The sequence below is a fragment of the Melanostigma gelatinosum genome, assembly GCF_949748355.1.
Source record: "Melanostigma gelatinosum genome assembly, chromosome: 7".
Classification (NCBI taxonomy): domain Eukaryota; kingdom Metazoa; phylum Chordata; class Actinopteri; order Perciformes; family Zoarcidae; genus Melanostigma; species Melanostigma gelatinosum.
Window position 1 is genome coordinate 4,770,928 of NC_136640.1, and position 27,114 is coordinate 4,798,041.

General features: G+C 46.9%; 3 protein-coding genes across 7 annotated transcripts in view; 2 read left to right on the forward strand and 1 right to left on the reverse strand.

The window, feature by feature from the left end:
• Positions 1 to 760: 760 nt before the first annotated feature.
• cep164 (centrosomal protein 164) lies at positions 761 to 12,485 on the forward strand. The gene is made up of 29 exons (XM_079271550.1): positions 761 to 843; positions 1,248 to 1,359; positions 1,990 to 2,215; positions 2,382 to 2,546; positions 2,636 to 2,752; positions 2,869 to 2,943; positions 3,154 to 3,258; positions 4,034 to 4,153; positions 4,292 to 5,065; positions 5,565 to 5,618; positions 5,706 to 5,842; positions 6,188 to 6,605; positions 6,840 to 6,967; positions 7,044 to 7,175; positions 7,328 to 7,523; positions 8,261 to 8,335; positions 8,497 to 8,619; positions 8,711 to 8,854; positions 9,141 to 9,224; positions 9,300 to 9,368; positions 9,517 to 9,776; positions 9,880 to 10,065; positions 10,271 to 10,451; positions 10,552 to 10,659; positions 10,933 to 11,035; positions 11,212 to 11,574; positions 11,667 to 11,739; positions 11,821 to 11,940; positions 12,140 to 12,485. The coding sequence occupies exons 1-29, from the start codon at positions 765 to 767 to the stop codon at positions 12,234 to 12,236; spliced, it is 4,824 nt and encodes a 1,607-aa protein (XP_079127676.1). The 5' UTR covers positions 761 to 764; the 3' UTR covers positions 12,237 to 12,485.
• A 125-nt stretch (positions 12,486 to 12,610) lies between these two features.
• Positions 12,611 to 22,146, reverse strand: sidt2 (SID1 transmembrane family, member 2). Of its 3 annotated transcripts, XM_079271771.1 has the most exons (26): positions 21,332 to 22,146; positions 21,118 to 21,236; positions 20,167 to 20,331; positions 19,991 to 20,036; positions 19,532 to 19,633; positions 19,320 to 19,403; positions 19,073 to 19,238; positions 18,638 to 18,731; positions 18,217 to 18,272; positions 17,982 to 18,008; positions 17,381 to 17,419; positions 17,201 to 17,278; positions 16,554 to 16,669; positions 16,392 to 16,465; positions 16,224 to 16,290; positions 16,075 to 16,148; positions 15,859 to 15,982; positions 15,474 to 15,591; positions 15,109 to 15,245; positions 14,665 to 14,773; positions 14,433 to 14,509; positions 14,258 to 14,304; positions 14,060 to 14,165; positions 13,849 to 13,959; positions 13,544 to 13,657; positions 12,611 to 13,381 (listed from the first exon to the last, which is right to left on the reverse strand). In XM_079271771.1, the coding sequence occupies exons 1-26, from the start codon at positions 21,563 to 21,565 to the stop codon at positions 13,319 to 13,321; spliced, it is 2,547 nt and encodes an 848-aa protein (XP_079127897.1). In that variant the 5' UTR covers positions 21,566 to 22,146; the 3' UTR covers positions 12,611 to 13,318. The 3 variants fall into 3 exon arrangements, with proteins under 3 accessions (XP_079127897.1, XP_079127899.1, XP_079127898.1); XM_079271773.1 differs by lacking the exon at positions 17,982 to 18,008; XM_079271772.1 differs by lacking the exon at positions 17,982 to 18,008 and having other exon boundaries at positions 17,381 to 17,422.
• Positions 22,147 to 23,562: 1,416 nt separating this feature from the next.
• Positions 23,563 to 27,114, forward strand: part of sik3 (SIK family kinase 3) — a gene marked incomplete at its 5' end in the record, with an annotated part of 35,071 nt that continues 31,519 nt past the window's right edge. For 2 of the 3 annotated variants that reach the window (XM_079272081.1, XM_079272082.1), the window contains one exon: positions 23,563 to 23,893. In XM_079272081.1, the coding sequence (XP_079128207.1) occupies positions 23,579 to 23,893 (315 nt within the window). The remainder of the gene's footprint in view (positions 23,894 to 27,114) is intronic. The other variant, XM_079272080.1, reaches the window with a different exon arrangement.

Genomic DNA, 27,114 nt, shown 5'->3' on the forward strand with positions numbered 1-27,114 from the left:
AGGAGCTAGTTAGCTAAGAGGCTAGCTTAATTAGCTTAGCTCATTCCTCCTTCCTAGCTGTCATTAACGTTACTGTTACTGTTACTAACCATTTCACGTGGATATTTTTGGTTCGTCGAGATGTGAATGTGTCTTCACTGTTTTTTTACAGGCTTAAGATACGTAATAAGCTCTCCCTTTGTCCAACTCTAGCTAGCTTCAAGAAGTCGGTGTGTTGATGTTGTTAACTGAGCTTGATAGCGAGGTAAACCGCTTCAGTTTACCCGCAGAAAGAACTCTTCTCTCTCTCTTTGTGTCTTCTAATATCCTATATTCTATAGTCTTCCATATCCTATATTCCATATCTTATTGTACATTTCAAATATGTTTATATTTCCTGCACTGTGCTGACTGCTTTTGATAGTTAAATGTTATTTGATAGTTAAGTGTTATTTTGATAGTTAAATGTTATTGTTTATTGTTGAATGTTATGCACCTTCCGCCACGACAAATTCCTTGCAGGTGAAAACTTCCTTGGCAATAAACGATTCTGATTCTGATAAGTGAAGACATGAGGCTTTCGAGCGAGACTGGCAGCCTTGTGACGTCGCCTGCCTCTGAATTACATGCTATACAAATATATATATATATAGATATATATATATCTATATATATCTATATATATATAGATATATATATATAATAGATATATATAATAGATATACACAGAATATCTCCCTTTCTCGTGCCATTGAACTGGTTTTGTGTATTTCTCAGCAGTAGCCATGACTGCAGCTGCTCTCATAGGAGACCAGCTGATCCTTGAAGAGGACTACGATGAGAGCTACGCGCCCTCTGAACAAGGTTAATATTCACCTGGGTGTAATCTACCTTTATGGATAGGATTGACGCTCTGTAGATTACATCACAGTTGATATTTACTAGCACCTCATTTGGTGGCAGGTGTGAAATCCTCATCTTGATTGATGTTGATTATTGATGAGAGATAATATACAGTCTTTTAATTGTGTGCTTTTATTTTATCACGTTGTGCTACCGGCTTGAAAAGTGCTATACAAATAAAAACTATTATTATTCTATGTTATTATTTATTCAATATCAATATATTGGATTTGTTTCCCCTCATAAACTATCATTTCGGTCTATGTCTGGGGGGGTCACTGAGCCTCAATGAATCGGTAAACTTACTAGATGCTGTATAATGTACTAGACTTACATTCATCTTCATCACTCTTTCTCTCATCCAGAGATCCAGGAGTACGCGAGAGAGATCGGCATTGATCCAGAACATGAGCCGGAGCTCCTGTGGCTGGCCAGGGAGGGCATCGTGGCCCCTCTGCCCGCCGAGTGGAAGCCTTGGTAAGTAAGAGGAGCCCTGGGAGCATGCCCCCCCCCCCCCACAGAGAACAACCTTTAAAGAGGCTGCACAGGATGTCTAATGAAATCATATTTACTGTGGAGGATGTAGTGTTACGGTCTTACTCCGGGTTTCTGTTGCTCGAGAGATACAAGCGGCCTCAGCAGCAAGCTCGATTGATCAGTGTGTTTGACACTTATGTAGATGTGTAGTTATGTAGTTATGTAGTTGTGTAGTTGTGTAGTTGTCCGTGCAACTAGTCAAGGGTGGAAGTCTGTTCTTGACACCTGAAGGTGGAGCTGCAGAGCGACCGTGTCTTGCTTCAACTTCTTGTCCGCTTCATCGAAAGTGTCTAATATAATGCCTCTTACATTACAACACACTTCGAACAGCAATGTCAGGTAGATGCTGGATTTGATCAATTAAAGATATAGTGTGAAGGGTTTGTATTATATTGATGAATGAACAGACAGCATCTGAACCTTTTCTTCTCTATAATATAAGCCACTGTTGGGCCTATTGCTCCACCATTTCTGCTGTGTGTGCTGCTGTCGAATGAGAGGCTAAAAATAATCATTAAGTCAACTAAAATACACCTCAAGTGACCTTCTCCCACCTTTCCTCCCACACAGCCAGGACGTGACGGGGGACATCTATTATTTCAACTTCTCCTCGGGCCAGTCCACCTGGGATCACCCCTGCGACGAGCACTACCGCCGCCTGGTGGTCCAGGAGCGTGAGCGCGCCCAGCTCACGGCCGCCGGAGGAGGCGCAGGGGTGAAGAAGGACAAGAGGAAGAAGAAGGAGGAGAAGAAGAAGAAGAAGAAGAAGAAGAAGGAGCCGCTCAAGACTCCTGGAGTGAGTGGTTGTTATATTTTTACACGATGCAATCAGACATATTTTTAAATCATTATTATCATTGAATGATGGGTCGGAGATCCCTAATCAACTTTGTTGAAGCGTTTCTGATGTCTGAACATTCTTGGTCTCGTGGCTTACTTCTCACACTTTTTTTCCTCTTCAGCCGCTGAGTTCCGCCCTGGGACCCCTCCCCTCCCCGCTGGGCAGCCTGGCTCCTCTGAGAGGTCTGGATGCTCCTGGACTAGGACCGTTGCCCGGCTCTGCTCCTGCTCTCCGGCGGTCCCTCGGTAGCTCTGGGGGCCTGGAGCCCCTAAAGACATCCCTCGGGGTACACAGAGGATATACTTTTGAATTGTTAGCCTCTCCCAAACCATCACACTGTACATCATTCTTTCATGAATGTCTTTCTCTGAACAGGGCCCCCGGAGCAGTGGAGCAACTAGTGTTTTGGGCATGAGGCAGGAGGAGAGGGTGTCTCTCACTCTGCCTGGCTTTGATGATGATGATGATGATGAGAAAATCTCAGAAAACGAGGTGCAAGACAATGAAAAGACAAGTGCAAGATGATGAAAGTTGTTGTTTTAGCTGCCTGTGGCTCTCAAATGTATACTTTTACGTCCCCATCAAACCAGACATTGTCACTTTTTCAGCCGAGTGGTTCAGACCGATTATTGAAGAACCTTCATCTGGACCTGGATGCCCTCGGAGGAGGCCTGCAGTACGAGGTAGACAGCATCATATGCTTTGAACAGCATTGATTCTATTCCACATCTTCTTAGAATAGATCTTCAAATAAGAGGAAAATGTCTTCTTCTTATTGAATGGCTTATCAGTTCCTGTGTGGAAAGTTTTGTGTGTGTGTGTGTGTGTGTGTGTGTGTGTGTGTGTGTCTGTGTCTGTGTGTCTGTCTGTGCGCTCGCGTGTGCTCGCTCTAGGACAGTGAAGCCAGTGGTGGCGCTCCAGCTGAGGAGAGGACAGAGCCAGAACTGCAGGACTTGGCCTTATCTGGAGATCACAGCCCCGAACCACCGTCCCAACAGGTAGAAACACACGCACACACACACACATGTTTTTATGTTAAAGATACTACATCTTGTTTTGAAGTTTGGTCCAGGACGTATTGTTTCCACACATTCTCTGTGCATGGGATCTGTCCTACGGCCACGGCTGTCACTGTGTCTTCCTCTTGGTCCTGCTGTCCTCCTACTGTCACTGTTACTGCTTTGCTGTCTGAGACTGTAGATTAGGAGCACATCAAAACAATGAATACATCTATTCTATTTGTCCCCGTTGGAAGTTCAACTCAATTGGATTCTAAGAAAATTCAGTCCTAATTTATGAATCTAAATTTATTTTACATTACCTACTAATGGAGGTTGCTAATGCATTTAGTCTTTGTTCTAAAATGACGCAATGATCCAGCAGAACTAATGCGTATTGATTCGGTGATTTCTTCTATTGTGGGTTTTTCAGAGATGAACCTCTGAAACAAAAAAGTCTGTTTATCAAACAGACCTGCTCCTGTCTGTGTGTCTGTATTTGAGTGTGAGAGAGAACTTGTCTGTTGTCCTTTTCAGAAATGCATGTTTTTATTTCCCATCTTTATGTCTTTTGTGTTGGTTGTCTCACGTCACTCATTTTGTCCCTGCTCAATGCACGAACAGTCTGTTTTGCATGCAGTTGTGTTCAGATCATCTTCCCTTTCGTCACAACTTTTGTCTGCCTCCTTCCCTCACCTGCCCTCCTCCGTCCTTTCTCTCCCTTGTGTCTCTGTCTGCGACGGATGGACTCTCCTTCCTATTCCCCTCCACCAAGGACTCTCTGAGGGGACGCCACCTCCACCTGTCCTCACTGGCGGGACGCAGAAACCACGTCAGTGAGGAGGGGGCACGCCCTCCACGCGCTAGACGGAGGGTAGCAGAGGAGTTAAATGAGGTGGAGGAGGAGGACGACGAGGATCATCAGAGAGAGAAGGGAGAGGATGAAGGAGGAGGGGAAGCAGATGAGGGAGGGACGGAGGGGAAAGGAGAGGAAGGAAAGGAGATGGAAGATGGAGAGGCGCAAGACAAGGAGGCAGATGGGAGAAAAAGCAAAGAGATGGAGGACGAGCAGAGAGGAAGTAAAAGGTGTATAGAAAGCAAGGAGGAGGAGGAGGAAGTAGAGAGCGACGAGGTAGAGGAGGAATGCTGTGAAGGCGGTGATGAAGAGATAGATGACGGTGGGGAAAGTTGTGCTGGAAGCCAGCGGCATGAGACCAGAGACAGAGGAGAGAATGTGGAGCGTGACGAGGCAGCGGATAGTTCAATGGAGGAAGAGGAGAAGGAAGAGGTGGGAGCGGAAGGAGAAAAACAGGAATTTGAGGAAAGTAGTGATGAAGTTGTAGAGAAAAGTTTTAAAAGTGATCACGGTGGAGGGGAGCTAGAGGGAAGCGTAGATGAAGAAGAAGGGCCGAATGAGAGCGAGGAAGAGGAGGTGGAGATAAATACCGAGAAAGAGAAGGAAAAGGAGGAAGAGGCGGGTGGAAACGACGAGGCTTTAGAGAGATGCTCCCTGAGCCAGAGCAGACATACAGAGAGCGATGAGGAGGTGTTAGAGAGACGTGTACAGAGCGAAGGAGGAGAAACCGAGGGGGAGGGACTGGAGGGAGACGACCAATCGGATGCCCGAAAGCCCCAGAATGCATCTGAGAGTGAGCAGGAGGCCGTGGAGGTTTTGGGGACTCGGGTCCGACCAGCCAAGCTAAGCGGGAAGACGATGCAGAGTGACCGTAAAACACTTGACCGAAAGAGAAAAACTCTCGCTGGCAAGACGGAGAATGTGACAAAAAAATGCCCTCTTCCTGCAGAGGTAGGGTTTCGGTGTTGCCTCTCTGTGTGTGCATACACCCCCCCCCTCTCCTCCCCTCCTCCCCATACATTCACTACCCGACCCTCTGCAAGCGGGTGCATGTAGCTCCCAGAATCCAACTCCACTGCCTTAGGGGCTCCCAGCCTGAAGGTCCTCAGTGGAGTATCATCTGAGCCCCTGAGGACTGGAACGTTCTGATCCCCCTTTTCCCGTCCACAGTGCAGTTCTTTGGGCACATGCTTAGTAGTTTTGGTTGTCGACACAGGACTCTCATCTCCCGCCATGTTCTCCACCCTTTTTCAGAGTCTGCTTGCTTTCGATCACAGACCGTCTGATTTCACCGTAGGCTCGTCGGCCTTGTTTGTGTTTGCGTGTACGCTGCTTTTGACGTACGCTAGCCTGCCCGTGTGTGTGTTTCTTAGTCTCTTTGGAAAACACAGCATGCTTCATTCAGAAGCCGCTGCCTCGTCGTTGAGTGTGTCTCTGTGTGTTGTTGCAGGAGTCCGAGGCCAGCGAGAACATCGAGGAGGCTTCCTCCGCCATCAACGTCAAGGTACTCTGATCGTGCGGTGCGATACTTATTCACCACCATTCGTTCGTTTCAAACTATTTATCGTCAACCTGTTTCTGTATCCCGCAGCTGTCGGAGAAGCTGCGAGACATCAACGACCTCTCCGGCACTGTGAGTCCACTGAAGGGAGACGACAAAGAGGACACCAAAGAGGAAGAGGAGAGTGGAGGAGGGGCAAAGACGAAGAAGGCGGAGGCTGCCAAGAGGTTTGTTGTTGTTTTGATATTGTTCCTGGAAAACCGCTGCTGTGCTCCGAATACGTTGCAAAGGAGTTGGAAGTTCATTTTTCCAACACAAATTCATTCGTTTTAACGTTCAGCTTTGAAATCGTCAATTGTGAAAATGGTCAGGAGCCAAAATATTCTTTGTAAAAGTCCCAACTATTACATTTATTTTGGTGAGCTACATTGTCAAAAGAAGGGCATGGACATTCAAGAAGTATTAAAGTTTTGTCCATTAATAAATACAACGGAAAGTTGCATGCAATCCTATTTGTTATTTTCTACTTTATTTAGCCGTAGTATTCGTATGACACCTTTCTCCCTCTTAAGGCATTTACAGGCTGCTGGTAAAGACGCCCCTCCGGCTCTGAAAGTTGACCGACTCGTCCTCCACCAGTCCAGCCCTTCGCCCTCTCTCTCAAGCCCGTCCCGTTCAGAGCAAGATATCGGGCTCCGTCCGAAAACCGAAAGCCTCGGCACGTCACCGGGGCTGCAAAGGCCTGAGACCTCCAGAGGGCGGCTGGTCTGCACCTCCAGAACCCGACTCGGAGACGCTGAACTCCGCTTACAAAACCAAGAGGACTCACCGGGAGAAGAGCCAAGCTGGAGAATCCAGAGAGACAGAGAGAAGATAGAGAGGGAGGAAGAGGAGAGGAGGAGGGCAGAGAGAGAGGAAAGGAGTCTGAGGGAGAGGAAGGAGGAGAGGGAGAGAGCAGAGAGAGAGGAGAGGAGTCTGAGAGAGAGGAAGGAGGAGAGGGAGGGAGCAGAAAGAGAGGAGAGGAGTCTGAGAGAGAGGAAGGAGGAGAGGGAGAGGGCAGAAAGAGAGGAGAGGAGTCTGAGAGAGAGGAAGGAGGAGAGGGAGAGGGCAGAAAGAGAGGAGAGGAGTCTGAGAGAGAGGAAGGAGGAGAGGGAGAGGGCAGAAAGAGAGGAGAGGAGTCTGAGAGAGAGGAAGGAGGAGAGGGAGAGGAGGGAGGCAGATCGAGGTGTGGAGGAGGAGAGGGAGCACGTGATGAAGGAGAAGACGAGTAGAATGCTTCTCCTCCAAGAGGAGCTGAGGAGAGAAGAGGAGGAGGAGAGGAAGCTGAAGGAGGAGAGCGAGGAAAGACTGAGGTGGGCATGGAAAGTGAAACATGCATTTACATTTACTGATAAAACATGAACAATGTCTTGAACCATGAATCCACAGGGCTGTGCAGCAGCGTCTCCTGTCTAAGAGGAGAGAGGAGGAGGCCAAGCTGAATGAGGAGTCAGAGAGGACGCTGGAGGAGCTCAGAGAGTCCGCTCAGCAAGAGAGGAAGCGGCAGCAACACCAACTCAGGTCAGAAACAAAGAAAACAAATGTGCAGGAAACAACGTGAGGCGGAATCTGCATTGCAGACTTTCCAAATCAATGGCAACAAATTCTCCCGCTTTATAGAACATGAATCTTGCAAATCAACCGATCTCAAATCAGTTGCGTCGTGTGCTCAGGGGGGAGAGCGAGGTCCTGCTGAAGGAGCTGCGCATCGCTCTGGAGGAGGAGCGAGCGGCGGAGCGCGGCCGACTGGAGGCCCAGAAGAGGCAGGACTCTGAACGCCTGAAGGCGGAGTCAGAGGAGGAGCTTCAGGCGGAGAAGAGGAGACTCCAGGGAGAGAGGGAGGAGAAACTGAGCTCCCTGAAACACGAGGTGAAGCGGATCTTCTTGTGTCCTGCTTTACGATTTCAATATCATTTAGTCATTATAAATGTCAGTGTTTACATTTAGTCATTGCGTGTGTGATGAGATTACATCTCTGCATAACTCATGAGAGATATCTCATTCGACACAAACAAAGCTAAACACTCGCAGGCGAACAAATAGCTGAACAGTCATCTGTTTGAAAATCTATATAAGTGAAGTTTAGTTGAAAGGGTCACTTTTATTCAGCAATCTGGAGTACAAGAAAGAAAGAAGAGCTCTTGACGTACATGACGTTTGGCATATTAACCTGGAAAACGTAGCCTGAAGCTAACTTCCTATTGTTCTGTTGACTTGCCCTCCTGTCACCCTCTTCAGTGCAGTTCAGTTTTAGTTTATTTCCTGCCTGACTGCAAGAGCAAGAATTATCGGTTATGATGGTGCCATCAACCGTATTACCGACATATTTTGGGTTATAAATCTGCAGAAAATATGCTTTTAAAACCCATTTTGGAAGTAAAATGTTTAAGAAAGGCATTAACAGGATCTAACTCAACATTCTATAAACACTTTGGCTGTTAATGTGTTGTGTTCATGTAAACATCAGACATAACTGGACACACCACAAGAACCAGACCTTTGTGTTCTGTTTTGGGGGTACCTGGTGGCGTTGGACCTGAGGGACTCGGATTAATGATCTGTCCATATGTCCGTCTCTGTGTTTGCTCTGCTTTGTCTGTATGAAGGTGAAAATCACGGAGAGGAGGAGGGAACCCATGACTCCACGGTCTGAACAGCAACTGGCAGGGTACCAGCGAGAGGTCAGAGGACATGTACACACACACACACACACACACACACACACACACACAGATTCTGTACAGAATTACATCATCATGTGGATTTCTTTTCTCTGAATTTAATTTCACTGGAATATAACTTGTTGTTAACTGTAAACTGACCTTCGCCGTCAACCGTCTAGCTGGCCGATGTTCTTCAGGAAGTGCGGGAGGAAGTGCAGCGAGATCACGAGAGGCAGCTGGAGCAGCTGAGGGAGGACCACCGGAGAGAGATGAACAGCAGCAGAGAGAAATACCTCGACGAGGTCGGATGGCGTTTACCTTTCACAATCACATGCTCTCTATATTGTGCCATATTTTATTTAATATGTGTGTGTGTGTGTGTGTGTGTTCCAGGAGACTGCTCAGAGGGCGCGCTTGCTTTCTACTCTGCAGGAGGAAAGAGAGCATCTCCAGGCCTCGCAGGCCGTTCAACTGGAGAAACTCCGCATGCAGCTCAACACACAGATACAAAAGACACAGCTGACGCACACGCGCAAGGTGAGGCCAGACGGACCAGAGGGACACACACATTTACTGACGATGCAGGGCCGAACCTGACTCCGCCTTTTAAGGTCTAAAACCGATGGCTCATGGGTCCTCATATCCACCATGTGGGCTGTTTTAATTTAAAGTCACGGTCGGTAATCTTGAGTAACAAGCAAGCGTACGCTAGAATTTAAAATGATCCAACCGAAAAAATCCCTTGACTCCTTCCTCCATAGCCACCACGATCTAAGATAATAAAGACTTTATTCCAGTGAATAAGTCTCATTTCTTCTGTTAGGAGTCAGAACTGGAGGATCTGGCCGATCAGATGGAGCTGAGAGCCAAAGAGCTGAAGAGCCAGGAGGCCATGCTGCAGACCAAGGTCTTCTATCCCATACTGTATGTACTATTCATGTGACCTGAACCACAGGGACTGATGGTTTCTGTCTCTTATCAGGCGGCAGATCTCAAGAGGAGGAGGAAGAAGCTTGGGGAGGAAGAGGAGGAAGTGGACAGACAGATAGAGGTGGGACATCCTGCTTTCTCTTCATGAAAAGAGAGATTACATTCACCAACTCCGTCCATCGATCAACCCCCTATTTCCCCGTGTGTGTCTGTGTGTGTCTGTGTGTGTGTGTCTGTGTGTGTGTGTGCGTGTGCGTGTGTGTGTCCAGGCCTTACCCCGGCTGATCCAGCAGAGGGACCAGCTGACGGAGGAGCTGGAGAGGATGAGAGAGGAGAAACATCAAGCCAGAGAACTCCTCCAGCGAGCGAGGGAGGAGAGGAGCGAGGCCAAGGAGGAGGCGGAGCGGCTGAGGGAGGAGAGAGACAAAGCCAGGGAGGAGAGCCGGAGGGCAAAGGAGGACAAGGCTCGACTGGAGAGCAAGGTGGCGCTGCTGCAGGAGAGATGCGACCGCCTCAGTCGCAGAGTCGGGTACAGTTTCACGCATGCTATTCGGTTTCAGCCAATCAAATGACTTTCCAGTGTTCCTGCGCAAGATTTTAAAGGGATTTTGTTTTTTATTTTGTCCGATCAGTGAACTGGAACACAGCGAAGGAGTGAGCGCCTCCTCCAGACCAGAACCTAAACAGGAGAAGAAGAAGGCAGAGAAAGCCGAGGTGACGGCGCCCTCCAGTGACAGGAGAGACTCATCGCTACATATGGAAGACCTGGACGACCCGCCGCACTCCCCTTTACCTGACAGCCACGGCAGCATGGACGAGTAAGGAGGGAGGGAGAGAGAGAGATGGAAAACTGAGAATACATTTGTGGTTGTGAAAGCATAACTTTTTTATATTTACCAGTACGTGGTCCTGGATGTTGGGACCAGGTGGGGATTGTGGTCTTAATTTGGCTCACTCTTGATCAGAACATTCACAAGTGTGCGTTAAACCTCGTCCCTCATCCCAACACCTCTCTGTGTCCAGGTTCAGACACTACATCTCCTCACATGGAGCATCCATCCACAAAGCCAAACTCTTCCTGGAGAGGGAGAGCAGCCGGCTGATGGAGAGACAGGCAGCTCTGCGGGCGGCCCAGACCAGCTCCTCCCAGGACCCCGACCAGGACGGAGGGGTGACTGAGGAGGTGATAAGAACCCTCCAGCAGGTAGGGAGGAGCATAATTCACCTCCTGCAGCAATAATGGTGTGACGACATGTAGGTGACGGGGTTGATAAATGCTGCTTCCTTTCCTGTCGCTCCGTCAGGAGGCCAGACACGTGGTGGAGCTGCAGCGGACGGTTCAGAGAGGAAACACTCTCCTGCGGAGGAAAGAGGAGCAACTGCAGCAGCTCGAGAGCTCGATGGCCGAAGAGGTCCGGAGAAAAAACCGCCGTCTGTGTCTGAGCTCTTACTGTACTCAGTTAAAGTGGTACTTCTCTGAGGAGCTGTTGTACTTTAAGGTTAACCAGCACCGTCAGTTGGAGCTGATGCTGGAAATAATGATTCAAACAAATAAATATACAAATACAACACATTTCTAGTTTTCTTGTGCTCTTTGTTCCTATTATTTTTGTTTGCTTTTTTAAGGATGCATTCTACATTTTTAACAATTATTAACTTTCTGTTGTCTTGTTCTGTCTGTGCAGCCGTTCATTGAGGATCTGTCTCGGCTGGCAGGAGAGAGGAAGGTGACTTTTGATGTGACTGAATCTGACCTCAGCAGCACTCTGGACCCGCCAGATAGGACAGGTAACACATAATTAAGGTTTAATTACCAAAGAAACGGAGATATTCAATGTTATTATTGCCATAGTGCTGATATTCATCTGCTCCTATCAGGTTGTCATGTCAGCTACACTTAGATATCTCTCTCTCTCTCTCTCTCTCTCTCTCTCTCTCTCTCTCTCTCTCTCTCGTGTCATCAGGTCATCCCACCGTCCCGGACAAAGTCCAGGAGTTAGCGGAGTCCCTGCAGCAGATCTCAGGCCAGCTCCACACCGTCCTGAGTGCGTTGGGTTCACTGGCGCCGAGGCAGAGCGCCACACCTTACGCCGCCTTTCCTCCGCCTCAACATCACTCCTCCGCCTCTGCCTCCGTCCTGCACCAGATGCACACCCTGAGCTCCAGCTCCTCAGCTCCGCCTCCACCTGTGAGGCTCTCGGAGCCGTACTGGAACTGGGCGCCCCAAGGCAGCTCCACGGCCACCCCGTTCTTCAGCACCCCCATCAGTAGTGGGCTGAGGGCCTCCGAGGACCTCTTCAACAGCCGATGGAGCCAGATATTCCCCAGTATGCCAACAGACGCCTCCTTTAGCTTTAGACTCAGTGAAGCAGCATTCATTTGTTAAAAAGGGTTTTCATCAGTTTGTTCTGTTCTCCAGGAGCAGCCATGGACCCCATCGCCTCCAGCACCATGGGGTCTACCTCTGCTTACTCATCATACACTCCTGCTAGGTATCCTGCCACCCATACACCAACACGTTTATTATAGACTGCACACATATGAACTTGTGTGTGTGTCTTTGTGTGTTAAAGTGAACACGGTCGCAGCCTGCGGCCCGTGCAGAAGTCAGCGGAGGTGGACGGCCAGAGGCTGCAGGGGCTGATTGACAGCAACAAGAGGTGGCTGGAGATGCGCAAGAAGGACACCAGCATGTATCCTTCTATCACACACACACTCACCCAAACACACATTCATATAGTTATTGTGTTTAATCTCCAAAAACAGCACACAATCCAGCGTCTGGATTCCAACCCCTTCTCAATGTACCTGCTATAAACTGACATACCGAATGCACAGCGGCACTCGTCAGACAGTTTTAATGCCGTCACGGTCTTTAACTCTGCCTTCCAGACCTCTGTTCACTCGCTATGGAGCTCCTCCGACCAAGAGCAGCCTGGTCCAGCTGGGCCTGGACGACAACAACCAGATCAGAGTCTATCACTACTGAGGACGCGACGCACGGTTCAGTCCTTTCGCACTGTGACTGGAGCCGAGGACTTTGGAGAATCACTGTTTGTAAAAAATGGAGCCAATACTCATTTTACATGAATTACTTCTTCATGTTCCACAGATGTTGACAGTCATTAGCAGTGAGCCATTGATTAGTGTACACTTTGTGTGCCGGTAGCGTAAACATGTATTTTGTGCATATATGCGTGTGTAAATAAATGCTGTATTTTTCTATGAAATATTTGAATAAATATAATTTCATACTAATGCATTGTGTCCTAGTAGAGGCTAGTACCTGGTTGTCATCCTGTATTATATGTTCACACTGAAGATCAAAGACAGAAGTCACATTCAGAATCTGAAAATGAGATCTTTATTCAGTAACCGCTCATTGCAATGTTTAACATTAAAGTCACATTTCTTTCCCCAGTACAGTACAGTGCAGAAAATACCTTTGCATTCAGATTAGGGCAGTCTAGAAGTAAATACAATCATTAATATTCTCCAATGAGCAGGACGGCTAGCTGGAGGATCTGACCAATCAGAGCACGGTATGTGAAATGATTAGAACATTAAAAGGCCACCGACAGACTGGACAGAGTTCATGTTCTCACATTTAGGTTTGTAAACACACACACACAGCATATAAACAGCATAAAAACATTTCAAAATGCATCGCTGACTTGCAGGTCAAATGTAATGCCGACAGTATAAAATAAGTTAATTTCGTATAGTTTATTTATTTTTTATTTAGCAAGTGATACGTCGTTATCTTCAGCAGGAAGTTAACATCCATTACAACGGTTACATCGACGATGGCAGCGAGAGGACAAAACACGTCGGCGTCGCTCAGCGTCCACCCGGGCTCTTCATTGGCACATGTGTGTCCGTGAGGGGGGGGGGGGCTACCGCTCCTCCCTGACTGGCTGATTGGCTATACAGCCCGGGGGGGGGTGGTGGAAAACAGAGGGTACTGGCTGTGCTCGTTTAAAACACGAAAAGGAGATGCAAACGGAGAGAGACGAGGGGTCGATAAGGCAGAGAGGAAGAGCCGAGCTCATCACAGGAGATCTCGCATGTCTAGAAGGCGAAGATCTTGTCTCTCTGGACGGTGTCGAGGTCGTCGTCCATGGTCATGAGGACCTGGGAGGGAACCCAAGAGGCGAGGGGTTAGTTAGAGTTTCCTGGTTTCAAGTTTTATACTTAAAATATCACCATCAGCTAGCCCTGTCAAGTGTTTACTGTATTGGCATTATTGTTCACATTCATGCTTTTATTTTTAGTGTGCATGACGCGTGATCGTACCAGGAAGGATCCGAACATGGCGATGGAGGAGAGGAAGTGCCAAATGTCGTGGTCGTCAAAGAAGGAAAGCAGGATACAGTCCCTGTTGTGCTCACGAGACTCCGCCGGAGTTTTCTGCGTCAGGAGAGAAACACACACACACACACACACAATGAAGAAATACAGAGTCAACGTGTGCCAGAGCACACGTTTTTGTTTTGTTTTGTTTTTACAAACAAAGGTTTGTAAAACTAACGCTCCCGCTGTGTAACTCTCAGTCTACATCCACACTAACATGTAACGTAATGTGTGTGTGAGTTACTGACCTGCCAGGTGCTGAGACCCTGGAAGAAGAAATACAGTGCAAGGCCCCAGACCACGGCTGTGAACAGAATACACACCAACGCCAAACACTGGATCCTCTCACCGCTCCGCAGCTAAAACACACACACACACACACAGAAAACAACAGCTTTAGATGTTTGAACCATTTTTAATAAAGAGAAACGCTGTTTAAAAACACGTAAACACACACACCTTCATAATGATGTAAAAGGCAAAGTAGAGCAGCAGGTTGCAGATGGCGATGGCCAACAGGTAGGAAGCAAAGTCATTGGGTCTCTCTAGGAGGCCATAGGCAGCGCTGCAGAGAGGAGGAAGGAGAGACACACACATGAAGTCATCATGTTGTTCTGCACATTCTGCTCATTTCACAAACACACCGCGTTTACTTACAGAGACCAGTTGACTATGTTCCCCATAACGAGCAGAACCATCCGGTCCTGTCAGACAAAGGGAGGGAGACAAGTTACGAGCAGGTGATTTGGACTTCAATACAGGACACAGTGGTTCTTATACCATTCCTTGTAAACTCCTGTGTTGAAGCAGATGTTTCTGGGTTGTTACTCACGATGTACATCGGCCCACTGCACTGCCGGATGCTGTCTGTGTAGATGATGTGCACCATCCTGCGCAGGATCCCGGAGTCTGAAGCAAACGTACACGGACAGATGTTAGCTGCAGTCCAAACACTACTCCAGAGGGTGCGGTTCAAACATAGAAATACATATTTTATGATACACGTCTGAAACCACAATGGATTCAAGTCAACCACCACTAATATCAAACCGCTCTGATCTTACCCAGCCGCCATCGGCCCATGTAGTACAGCTGTGTGCTGAGGAGCATGGTGGCCAGAATGTGGATCACCGAGAAAATGATCCAGAAGACGTTGTTTCCTTTCCCGAACACCTGCAAACGGATCGTCACAGACATGAGTGTGTTCGAAGGGACGTGTAGGAGTTAGTGGCAGCACAGCGGCGAAGATGCAGATTGCAACCAACAACCCTCCCCAAATCCTAGAACTACGGGTGAGGGCTCTCTAAAGAGCCGGTGTTTGGTTTGTCCATTCCAGGCTACTGTAGAAAACACAATCACTTTGAGTTTCGGGTGATTATACACCAATGAAAACACATTTATGAATATTATATTCCATTTCTGCTGATAAATCCAACAAACTGCTCCTTTAAACATCACTCAGACCATGTGGTGTACCTGTGTGTCTGTGTGTGTGTGTGTGCACGTACCACTCCCAGCACAGAAAAGAAGATGACCCCAGCCAGGCAGGCGTATGCAGTGTACGCACTGGCGTTGATGTCTGGGTGTCTCTTCTGGTACAACTTCAACATACACAGTCCAGCGATCATGTACATGAAGGAGGTGTCTGCAGAGGAGGACACAATCATCACTCGTCTGTCTTTTATCTCGTAAGACAAAGAACAAGAAGGACATCGTTGTCACTGCATTGGAGTTTGGATCTATCGTCCGTAGTGCTCTAACCTGGTACTCGTGAACAACATGGAGGATACAGCTGGCAAAAAGTGATTCTGCTACAAGAAACATGAAGGAGGACACATGCAGTCCTGCTGGGAACACGAGCAGCGGGTCTTACCAAACTGGAAGTTGGTGTAGTTGGGACAGACGTGGTAGCAGGCGCTCAGCAAGCCCTCCATCATCAGAGCCGTTCCCATGGCGTAATACAGACCGAAGTGCTTTGGGATGCCACATTCCTGTGTGGTGGGAGAGAGGAACCGTTCATAAATACAACTTCTTGACTTCCACATGTGCTGCATGTCTCTGGATGTACCTGCATCTTCCCTTTCAATCCCTCCCACTTCTGACTCATTGATGCGATAACCTGAGTTCACCAAGACGTTAAAAGACCAGAGAGGTACTGCTGTGCACGTCACGGAGAAGAGCCATCACGCTAACGATGCTAACGTTCATGTTTTTCAATCATAATTGACTCCAGTAATAGAGCTGAACGCCATCTTTACCAGCGCGTTGACGTCGTTGCGGACCAGAGCTCTCTGGTGGACGATATCTCTTTTGAGGATGATGAGGAGGAAGAGGAGTCCCAGCAGCACGTAGCCGAGGTTACTGAGGATGTTGTTGAACGCACTGCGTGCGACAAACAGCTCGTGTCAGCACTTTAGAAGACAGGCGTGCGATCTGCTGCGGTTTGTAATGACACATAGGAGCTAACCACGCACCTTAGAGCCCCCAGAGGGTGGGCACACAGGAAGTTGTAGTAGCAGATGTCCTGGTTTCCTGTGACATTGACCACCTGAAGAACAGAGTCGGTTTAACATCTTTACTTTAAAGCATATCCTATATAATCACAGTTTTCTGTCTCATGTACCGTCTGATAGGTGATGACCAGCTGGACGACTGGCAGCGCATAGAACACAGCGATGGTAGCGATGTTCCTGCAGAGGAGACAAGCACGAGACTTTAGAATAAAAGGAATCTTTGTCGTTGATTCCACTCTTAATGGTATTTGTTTTTCTGTCAAACCCAAAGTCCTCACCAGAAGTAGATTTGGTATTTCTTGCTGAGGATCCTCTTGTCTTTGCGCGACAGGTCAGCCACATAGAGAAACTTCTGCAACAAGGAGAGGACGTCGTCACTCGTCATCGAGGGAGACAAAAAAACAAACAGCGTGACCCAGAGACGGAGACACGAGGCGTACCTTGGTGCGGACGATGTTTTTGTCCGAGTTGATGTCATCCAGCGTGTCATAGTCGTCCTCCTCCACAGAGCTCAGGGACTCATGCCGGCTCCGCCCAACACTGTCCAACGATCGATCTGATGGAGGAGAGAGGAGGAAGAGGTCGAGGCAAGATAAAGAAAAGAGCCTTGGTGGTTTATTTAAATGGTGTGAAGGTGTTCAAACACATCACACCTTCTGAAATGAGTTTGCAATTTCCAAACATACTAAACAGAAATATCAGAGTGATTGTTGGCACTTGGATCTGTGTTGTCTTGCTGTTCATTTCAATTGAATCAGATTAGGAATCAGGCCACTTCCTGGCATCAACATCTAAATCTCATCGATGGTTGATTCACAAAGTGCTGATTGGTTTGCTTTTTGAACTGTGATTAAACCGATTAGGCGGCAGTGTGTGTCACCAATACGGATGGCTAAGTGATGGAGGTGATTGAGGATTGGGCGACGTTTGAAAGGCTCCTGTCCTGATGAACGGAAAGAAAAAATAAGAGACAGAAACCGGTGAGGGACCAGAGCGGCTCGCAGGAAGCCGTCCGCGAGCCAGGCTGTGGAGACGTACTGCAAAGTGACGAGTGGTGGGACAGAAGGAGAACGCCGCGTGGACGTACCAACGTATCCATAGTTGTTGTCGGTGGACGTGGCGCTGTCTGTGATGGCCTCTGAACTCAGTGTGCTGCCGTTGTCGGCTGGAGGAGAAAAAAAAGCAAAAAAAAGCGTGAGGTTTAAATTCAACGTCCACACAAAACAAACAAAGACATCATCAAAAGTAGAACTGTCCCAAAACTCACCAAAGGAGCCGTATTCATATGGGGAGGCTGGAGTTTGGCCTGCTGACACAGACACACACACACACACAACCAACAAGTAAGAATAGATGCACACACAGAGACGAGCACCACTTAGTATCTTAACCCTGCACACTGAAGCACTACAGCAGCTGGATAGTTTGTGCGTGAACACATGCAGGGATCCAGCTTTATATCTTGTTTTCAGGCTCAAATGCCTGAAAACAAACAGTTTTAGTTTAAACATTTAGTGACAAACGTGAGCACAGAATGGTGCACATGCTGGTTGGTCTGCTGCGGTGACAGTGAAAGCTGCGCTTTTAAAATCAAATCATGTCGGCACACACTGCAGCTAACGGGCACAGATACAGAGAGGTCGTCCACAGTATTCCATCTCATTCTTTTGTTTGTCTGGTGTGTCATTAGCATTGTGGACCGTATTGTAACAAACTCAGACATCAAGGATACTGTGGCAAATACAGGCATCTCTGTGACCCAGGCCGTAAAAGCATGGAGCTCTAGTAGGTGAGTGAGTGCATGCAGATGAAACCACAGACAATAAACACAGTGAGAGAGACGGGCAGTAGGAACGGTGTCGTTATACCGTCTCCGTTCTTCCCGAGCAGAGAGGCTGAAGCACACGTTAGCACGAGGGAGAGAGAGTGAAAGACAGACATTCAGTACATAAAGAGTTATTATCATACCACCTTGTTAAGTGTAGGTAAACACCGTCTCCTCTACAGTACAGGTTCAGGACTTTTAATTAAATGGTACGCGCCGCAACGCAAACTAACGAGCCCCTTAACGGGCCAGTCCATCACGGCCAGTTGCTGGGTTACCTGTCTCAGCGGGCGACATGTCAGCAGGAATCTGAAACACCTCTCTCTTCTTCATCCTGCAGACACCCAGAGGAGAAACATGCAAATCAAAGTCATCTGTATTCAGTGTGGCGTTCCTCCTGCAGTGCAGCTGTATAAATCTACATCCTTTCATTAGACACAAGGTCGAACCACCTCGAACCACCACCAAATACAGAACCTTTAAACCATAACATTGTAAACTTGTAATGTGTTTTTAGATGATTTTCCATGTCTTTAAGCACATTTAACCAAACTAAATCCGATTAAGGCTCATAAAACCGTCTCTGTGACCTGGAATGAGGACCGTCTGTGGCTACGGGAGGAAATACAGAGCAAGATATCTGTGTCCCTACAAAGGGACTCAACTCCCAGATGATGACGTAAGCAACTGTTGACTTACCGCTTGTTCTCCACACAGGCCATGAGCAAGGTGAGCAGATAGAAGGAGAGGAAGATACCCAGACAGAACAGCATGCCCATCACATACACATCCGCTGTGGAGAGTGAAGACAGACCGTTCACACGCTAATACTGCACGACCTTACCTGCACTGCATAATGAAATGATATGGCTGCATCTTACAACAGGGAGAAACACACACAATATGCAGCATGTAAAAAGTTAAAACCTTAAGTTATGCATTGTTTCTTTCTCTTCTTCTTCTACTTTTGGGAGCCCTGGGTTGAATCAAAATGTTGCTCTTATAAAGATGCTTAATTTCCCACAGTTGCACGATATATTTTACCCCAAAGCAACACAACCATGAACCGGACAATACCTCATGGGTATGTTAGCTTTTTAACCGTGGCCATTTAAAAACCACTCGATGGCTCACAGTTGATAGCAGGTGTGACGATCACGTCGATGATCTTGCTGCGGTTCCCGGCGTCGATGAGCTCGTCGGGACGGAGAGGGTAGAAGCGCAGCGGACCGCCGCACGCCTCGTCCTCCGTCTTCACCACCACCACCACGTAGAAACTGTTGCTGGGAAAGTCTTTTCTCTAAATGACAGAGCGGGACGTCAGAAGATGTTCATATGTGCGGTTTTATTACTGCGGGCGCCACGTGTGTTGGACTCTGACCTGCACAGTGATTGCGCCTTTTTTGGTCATCGTCTGGTACATCCCAATGAAGGCCACGTTGTTGTCGAGGTCGTAGACGGGACACTGAAGAGGAAGAGAGAGAAGAAGAAGAAAACATGAAAAACACAAAACATTCAAATATTAATCACAAGAGAGAACAAGAGGCTACAGAACACAGGGACTCTAAGCATGAAATAATAATGAATAAAAACCTGGATGTCCTGGATGGACATGACGGAGCAGGGAAAGGTCATGTCCGAGTTGACCTTTACGATCACAGTGTCCACCCCGTCCGGGAAGACATACTTGAAGTACTGAGAGGAAGAAGAATAACAAGGATTCAGGGATGATTAGAGGGGATGAGATGGGAAAACACCGATTTAGAGTCTTCTCTTCGATGAAACAAAAGTAGATGAACACTGACTGACCTCATGTATCACAAGGTTTATTATCTGTGAGGTGCTACAAAAGGCCAGAAAGGAAACACTACTTTGTTCTCGTTTGTCAAAGCAGAGAAAGGAATTTCCTCTGAATAATTGTGTAAAAGGTGAATTTCTCTCGGTTCTTACTTCCTCAGCTTCTCGTCACCCGTGCCCTCCATGGCCCACTCACTCCCTGTCTACACACGCTGTGAAAGTAGTACTTTGTGCACATCGAGTGGTCGGTCGTACCTGAGGTTGTGATGGTGACGCGGTGAAGCTGAACTTCTTGTCCGTACTGTAATCAAAGGTGAAGAAGAACACGTCAGACATCAGCTGTCGGTCAAACAAAACGCAGCCTGACGGCGAGCGCCTTGAGCCGAGTACTCGTTGTGTGTTGGTTGAGATTATAAACGGACGTCACTCACTGCAGGGTGAAGCTTTCGACACGGCTGACCCTGAGCTGGTAGTTCGTACCCTGGGTGGAGAGGGTAGACACGTCCACAAAGAAGTACTGGGTCTCCGAGGCGACCCGGGTCGGAGGCTGGCACAACGTCCGGCCCACATGATTGTACGGGTACTTCCTCTGGTAGCTGGAGGAGAGAGAGAGAGAGAACAGGCAAGCTCATGTTCATTAGGGGTGTCACGGATCACAAACCTCACGGTTCGGTTCGGATCACGGTTCAGGAGTCACGGTTCGGATCATTTTTTGGATCAACAAAGAAAAGGGGAGGAGACAAATATTTGCTTTCATTTGTTAATTTTTGCTGTTGTATTTTTAAATCTCAATGGGGTTATCTGATGACTTCGAGCCAGTAAGACGCAAGCGATTGGGTTTCAGAGGAGAAAGTCCAAAGTTCCTTAAGACATCTGCTAAAACATGGCGTGCCAGGAAACTGCATGTGCAAGAGTGTGGTGAGGTAATTCTGGTGTTGCACAACAACAGAGAGGACCTTGGAGTGTGGGAGACACGGATCACATCACAGGTGGGCTGTTAACCAAAAGCTAATAAACAGCCGAACTCCAAAGAAAGAATGAATGGCTGCAGTTCAAGAAAATATGCAAACACACAGCTATTACACCTCCAAATAAGAGAACCAGAACATTAGCTTCATCATGTGACCTGAAGTCATCACTGATTACTCAGCACGACACGCCCTTAGGAGTATGAACCACACAGTGGGAAAATATACTGTGGACGAGAAAGGTAAGATTCTGAAATACACAAAACAGGATCGGCCTACGTTCTAATTATACCATACGAATAATAATACTAATAACAGGCAACAGATGACACTATACTTTTGTTATTTTTCGTTAAGGACCTTGGAGGTGGGTCCAATGTGTAAATAGTGTACATGAAGTGTGTGTGTACTCACAGGCCTCTTAGGATGAGAGGGATCTGAAAGGACAACACAGCTTGCTTCTGTCGCACCACGAACAGGATGGGACTCTCGAAGCCCTGTGACACATCCACGGTCACGCGCACTCCCTCCGACTGACACCCCCAAAAAAGAAAGAAAAACAGATCTTTCACCACACGTAATATCACGTAATAAGACAAATAACACCAGGGTGTTCGCATAAACTCACCTTATTCCTGGAGACGGTGTGGTTGAACGCATAGATGGTCTGGTTTTCACTGGTGACGGTGTCGTTGTAGGTGATGTCGAATTCGGCATCTTTCTGGACCACGTTCTTGGTCTCCCCCAGCGCTCCACCACCCAAAACAAACTGGGTCACACAGAACCAGAGCAGGACCCAACAAGGAGCTGGTCCACGGCAGCTTGTTTTATGTCGAGACTTCCAGCAGCTCCGTAACACCATTTTGTCTGACACCGTCTTCCTAAAGTGGAACTGATCTCTAACTACCACCCTGCAGCAACACTAATGACAACTCCTCCCCATTCAACAACTATTGACGGTTATTAAGCTAGCTTAACCAACAGCTGCTAGCTGACAAGCTAAAGACACAGCTGGGTGTTCACATTAGCTAATAAATTAGCTCCTCGTCCTGTTTCAGGTTCCGTAACAAACCCCCCATCGGCAATGAAATCAATTGCACACGTCCCAACAAGTTGACAACGGTCGTCAATCCCTCTTCCGCTGAAAGACTGTTAGCTAGCTGTGCTAACGTTGGCATCGTTGGTCGCAGGACGCTGCTGGGGCAGCTCCATGTTTTGATTGTCGGGAGTTCGAGTTCCGTGTTAAAAATAAAACATCACGTGTTTGTTTGTTTTTGTTTTCAAAAGTCCAGTCCAGTGTGAGCGGTTGTCACGGCCTGTATTTTTGCGGAGGCGCCCCCGCGACGTTGTTGTGCAAAGTGTTTCTCGAGCGGAGGGTTCTGAGATTCAGCGTGTTTACAGTGTGGAAAGAAAAAAAAATCAGTGACATTAGATTAGGCTCGTTCGACATAAACCAGGCGTGAGCAGAATCGATCATCGCACAATGCATGCTGGGTAGATTTGCGTCCGACTTGCTCTGACGACATGAAAACGTGCGTAAGGATGATCTCACGTGAGCGAGGCGGCATCAGATTTTAAAGCCAGGCGCTGCAGAATTGCTCTCCACCGACTGCGTGATGGGAAACTTCTGACTGTCTTCGGATCAAAGAGCTGATACTCCTTCTGTTCGTTGAACTTGTTTATATTTTACGATATTTTTATTGCTTGAATTTGTCTATCATAAATCAAGTTGGGCGAAGTCGTACCTTGTGGTTTATTTATTTTCTGAGGTTCAGCTGTTTGCTTTGCTCAGTCGGTTATCCAAATTTTGGTAACAGGTCGCAGTATCTCTTTTCTACCACAGAGTGGTGCTGTCTACAACCTGGTGAGCTGGGTTATAATAGAATAGAATACACTTCAATTGAACATAAATACAATTAATCAAAAATAAGTGAGACACATTTTGTATATATTTTATGATCATAATTTCAAGGGATCAATGTCAAGATATTGAGGTGAAAAAAAGTGTATTGTGTTACTAAAACAGAAGCTTATTTTCTTGATGGTCCCTAAATCACTGATGAAGCTGGGTAAAGACACCAATGAATATGTCGAATATACAAATAAAAACTCACGTCACTGCGTTTCAGAAGCTCAGGCCTGGGCCATTACTCTGCACACACAGTGACATTTACCAACGCAGTACTATCCCCTACCTATGTAGGTAGCATTCCATTGAATTGAAATATTAAGGTTTGGCTCGTAATAGGTTGGAACATTCCTTGGTGGGAAATATTCATCTTGTTTACCTCAACATAGATGATTTAAACCTGTCTTTGTAACAATAGAGATGTATATACGTTATTTATTATTATTTACATATATTATTATATTTAATATATGTTATTTATCATTATTTATACTATTTATTGTTATATTTTATAATATTGTATTCTATTTAATATTATATTATATATACATTATTATTATTTATTGATATTATTTAAATATATGAATTATTATTATTATTCTATTTTATAATATTATATGATATATACATTATTTATTATTATTTATTGATATTATTTAAATATTCTATGTATTGTATTATAATTATTTATACCTCTAAAGGGTGGTTGTAGAATCACTGAATCATGGGAACCAGGGCTCGATATTGCGCACGTCTTCGTCGCCACGGCAACCCCAGTACGTGTTCTAGCGGATGAAGTCATTTGTTACGCCGACCGTTACCATGGTTACAACCTAGAGAGGGCGCTGCGGAGGAAGCGTTCCACACGTAAAATGACGCAAAGGGGGCGGGGGCGTGCCCGTAGATGCGCGCTGCGCGCTGCGCAAGCTTCTGCTTGTTGTTCCCGCAGAGAGAGAGGCGAAGAAGATGGCGGCCGTGTCAAGCGGAGATGCTGCTGCTGCTGCTGGGTCCGCTGCGGCCGGGATTACGCACTCTGCCCGACCGACCCACACGGGCATGGGCTCCCAGAACCGAGCCCAGCCGTCCTCCGGCATCAGCCACGCCGGTCGCACCACCACCACGGCCCCGGGGTGCATCATCACCAGTCCCGGCCATACTTCTTCTTCTTCGGCCACCAGGCCCCCCCCGGCCCGAGTGGGCCACTACGAAATCGAGCGGACCATCGGCAAGGGGAATTTCGCGGTTGTTAAACTAGCCACGCACATCATTACCAAAGCGAAGGTAAGCGGACCAACGTCTGAGCGTTAGAGGTGAACAATTACAAGTTGTCATTGTTTTATTCCAATGCTTTTTTGGACCATGTAGCGTCACTCGGGATGACGCTGGGGCCTTCACGGACATCCCGCTTTGGTGACACCGCTGCTCGCTGTTAGGAGTAGGAGGAAGAGGAGGAGGGGGGCATCACCTCGAACTACTGTATACAGACACGTTTACCTTTACATAAATCTGATTCTACATGTATATGCTCGTTTTGTTTTTTAATTAAAGAAAGCCAGAAGGGCCCGGGATTAATGTGAGGCAGAGGACGGAGAGAGAAGAGGGTATTTTACGAAGATGAAGAAAAAGAGGAGACACAGATTGTTCCGACTCTTGGTTACGTTAGCTTAGCTTATTAGCTAATTAGCTGTTCGGCTACACGCAGATATCTTTTTAAGACTTATGGCAAAACAACAGGGTTAAAAGTTATCCGACCTGCTGGCTGGACGAACTTCCAGTGTTGTTAGTTGTAAGTTGTTCCAAAAAGTGTTGTAACGTTAAGTCTTTGTGAAAATCAACGCAGAACTCTTGCTAACCAAATAGGGGGAGATGCTGTGTTTTAATTTAAGCTAGTTTTACACTTTGCTTTTTTATCATTTAGCGGTAGGAAAGTTTCTTACGTCGTGGTGTAACTGAAGCAGTTTGTCGACACTGTTTTTCAGCGTTGTGCACCCATTTTTTTTCCTTTGATATTGCCGTATCCCAGTTCATAGCTCGGACAAGAAAACATTCACATGGCAAAACTAGTGGTTTCAAAACTGCCACCACACACTTTTGAGTGGACGTAGATGCTTTTCGCATAGAGTGGGCGCCAGTTAGCAGTATACTAGAAAGTTGCCATTTACTTGCAGCCACTATTATCAACAAATTATAATCAAATCACAGAGCTACAAATCCATAAAGAAGGTTTTGGACTTTTTTGGGGGGGAATAACAAGTTGAAATATTCCAGGTCGTGGTTTTCTTCTCTGCTGACCTATTGAATCAAGTGCCTCAATGTGTCATGGCTCTATTTGCCTGCGAGCCTGTTGTTGTGAATGTCACTCTGGATATTTTGGCTACGTCTTCTCGGCATGGCATGTTAGTGTAAGTCCAAAAGGGTGAAAAACAGATAACTAATCAGAAAGCCCCAGTATGTGTGCATTGGACAACAGCAGCATCAGTATTATTTCTGCTGAGAGACGCATTGATTTCCAGCCGGCTGGCTTCTGCTCGGGACCGTGTGTGTAGACCGGTGACACGAGAAGCCTTCCTCTGATGATGTGACTACAGCGATAAGTATGCACATCCCTCATGATGGACTCTCGGCTGAACATTCACAACAAACGGGGGTAGCTTAAGCCTACGCTTGCAGACAAGCTCCTGCAGTGTAATTATTTTTACCTGATGAAGAGCCTTTAATTCTAACGGCACACATAAAGGTGTGTCGAGGCCGCTGAGTGTGCAGCTTCAGCTCTGTGCTCTTGTTGACATGCACACAGACGGGCAGACACAAGTCATTTTGGGTGCTTTTTGCGCCACACAGCCCAAAGAGAACCTCCCATTTAGCTTCACGAGGCCAAAATAAACTAAGGTCAGCGAGTGCTTTGTAGTGTTTGCATGTCGATGCTGCAGGAGACACTTTTTGAAGGACTCCAAGTGTGTTGATGTGACGATAATGTGATTCACGGACAAGTAGTTACGGGAGCTGTGTGTTCAATCTTTTATAAGAGTGTTGGGAACTAAAGGAGCGTGTTTGGGTTATCAGCATTTAAGAAACTGAATTCTTGACATCAATAGAATTATTGATGTATGTAACAATTATTAATGATTATTAATATAAACGGGGCACCACCCTGCGAACAGGGACCAATAACCAAACGATAAAACTAAGTCTCATAATTAGTAGTCACTCATAATGTCAATAGTCTGCGTATGACTATACATTCAGTGACAGTGAAGGTTTTAAGTTCGAGCACAGGCCACTACATACAGTCTTATCAAATACATATGCACAAGTAATCACAGACGACTGCTCCTGAAAGTATAACAGAGTTTATTGAATCAAAATAACAAATGATCAAATCAATTAATATTGCAACCAACAAACATTATCATACAATTTTATATGCCTAAACTAAAGAATGAATAAAATGGATGAGGGTGTATGTCTGTGTGTGTATGTGTATGTGTGTGTGTGTGGGTCTGTGGGTGAACAGGAAGGAGTCTTACAGCTACGCTAAAGACTACAAAGATGGCGGCGTCGAGTGACGCTGGCCAAAGGGGAGGGGCCTTAAGAACTACAGCTAGAAACTACAAAGATGGCGGAGTCGAGGGACCCGGACAAAATGGCAGAATGGGGCTGCTGTGCGTAATTCACGTTTGCCTGGGCAGCACGTGATGTGAGGCGCTCGTTTGAACGAGGTTCCCCAGGGGTAGAATTCGGAGCTGTGTGTGTGTGTGTTTCGTGAAAGGAGGAAAGAGAAAAAAGGTGGGGGCTCATGAATCAGACTTCTGCGCGCGGTGCGCGTTGTAGTGAGCCTGAGTTGGCTGGCTCTATCACGCATAAATATACCGCTGTCGTCTTGAGAACTGCCGGTAACTTATGCCGTGATAAACCACGCACCTCAGCTCACTCACCGAGTCGAGTTAATGAAAAGAGAACTTCCACACGGAGTGGAAGACAATGAATGAAATTAATCCCAAAGAAACAGTCATAGTTGATACACAAATACAGCGGCGCTTCTCTGCGCCGTAATGATTGCGTAATACCTCAATATCACGCGACAGTCTTAAACACACAAAAACACGGGAATATCAACATATAAATGAATGGCCTGAATTAAACTTACGTTAATTTAAGCTAAGCTATGCCCAAATGCCAAGAATCTTACTTGTAGATGCTTCGTTGCAACGTTGAAGGGTTCGTGAGCAAAGTTGTCCTTTTTCTTCGAGAGGAAGGGGGGGGGGTGCTTCTCAGCGCGGCGTTGAGCTGGCGCTGTTTCGGTCTGTCGTGGCGTGGCTCGGCTGGAGCAAACGCAGACGTGATCTGTCCTCGCGGCAGGGAGGGTGATCTAATTTCGGCTGACGGCGTGCGTCTTACCGGGAATCGTCGGTGAAGGAGGGAGGCGTTGTCGTCTTTCCTTCGCCGGAATGTGTGCACCAAAAGAAAAAGAAACAAAAAGCGCTGAACTGATCGCTGAAGCA

Coding starts and splice junctions, on each gene's coding strand:
- cep164 (XM_079271550.1), top strand. CDS start 765: ATGACTGCAGCTGCTCTCATAGGAGACCAGCTGATCCTTGAAGAGGAC. Junction 2,753..2,868: donor AGAAAATCTCAGAAAACGAG/GTGCAAGACAAT, acceptor TCACTTTTTCAG/CCGAGTGGTTCAGACCGATT. Junction 5,066..5,564: donor AATGCCCTCTTCCTGCAGAG/GTAGGGTTTCGG, acceptor GTGTTGTTGCAG/GAGTCCGAGGCCAGCGAGAA.
- sidt2 (XM_079271771.1), bottom strand. CDS start 21,565: ATGGTGTTACGGAGCTGCTGGAAGTCTCGACATAAAACAAGCTGCCGT. Junction 14,510..14,664: donor CATGGGCCGATGGCGGCTGG/GTAAGATCAGAG, acceptor CGTTTGCTTCAG/ACTCCGGGATCCTGCGCAGG. Junction 14,166..14,257: donor AACATAGTCAACTGGTCTCT/GTAAGTAAACGC, acceptor TCCTCTCTGCAG/CGCTGCCTATGGCCTCCTAG.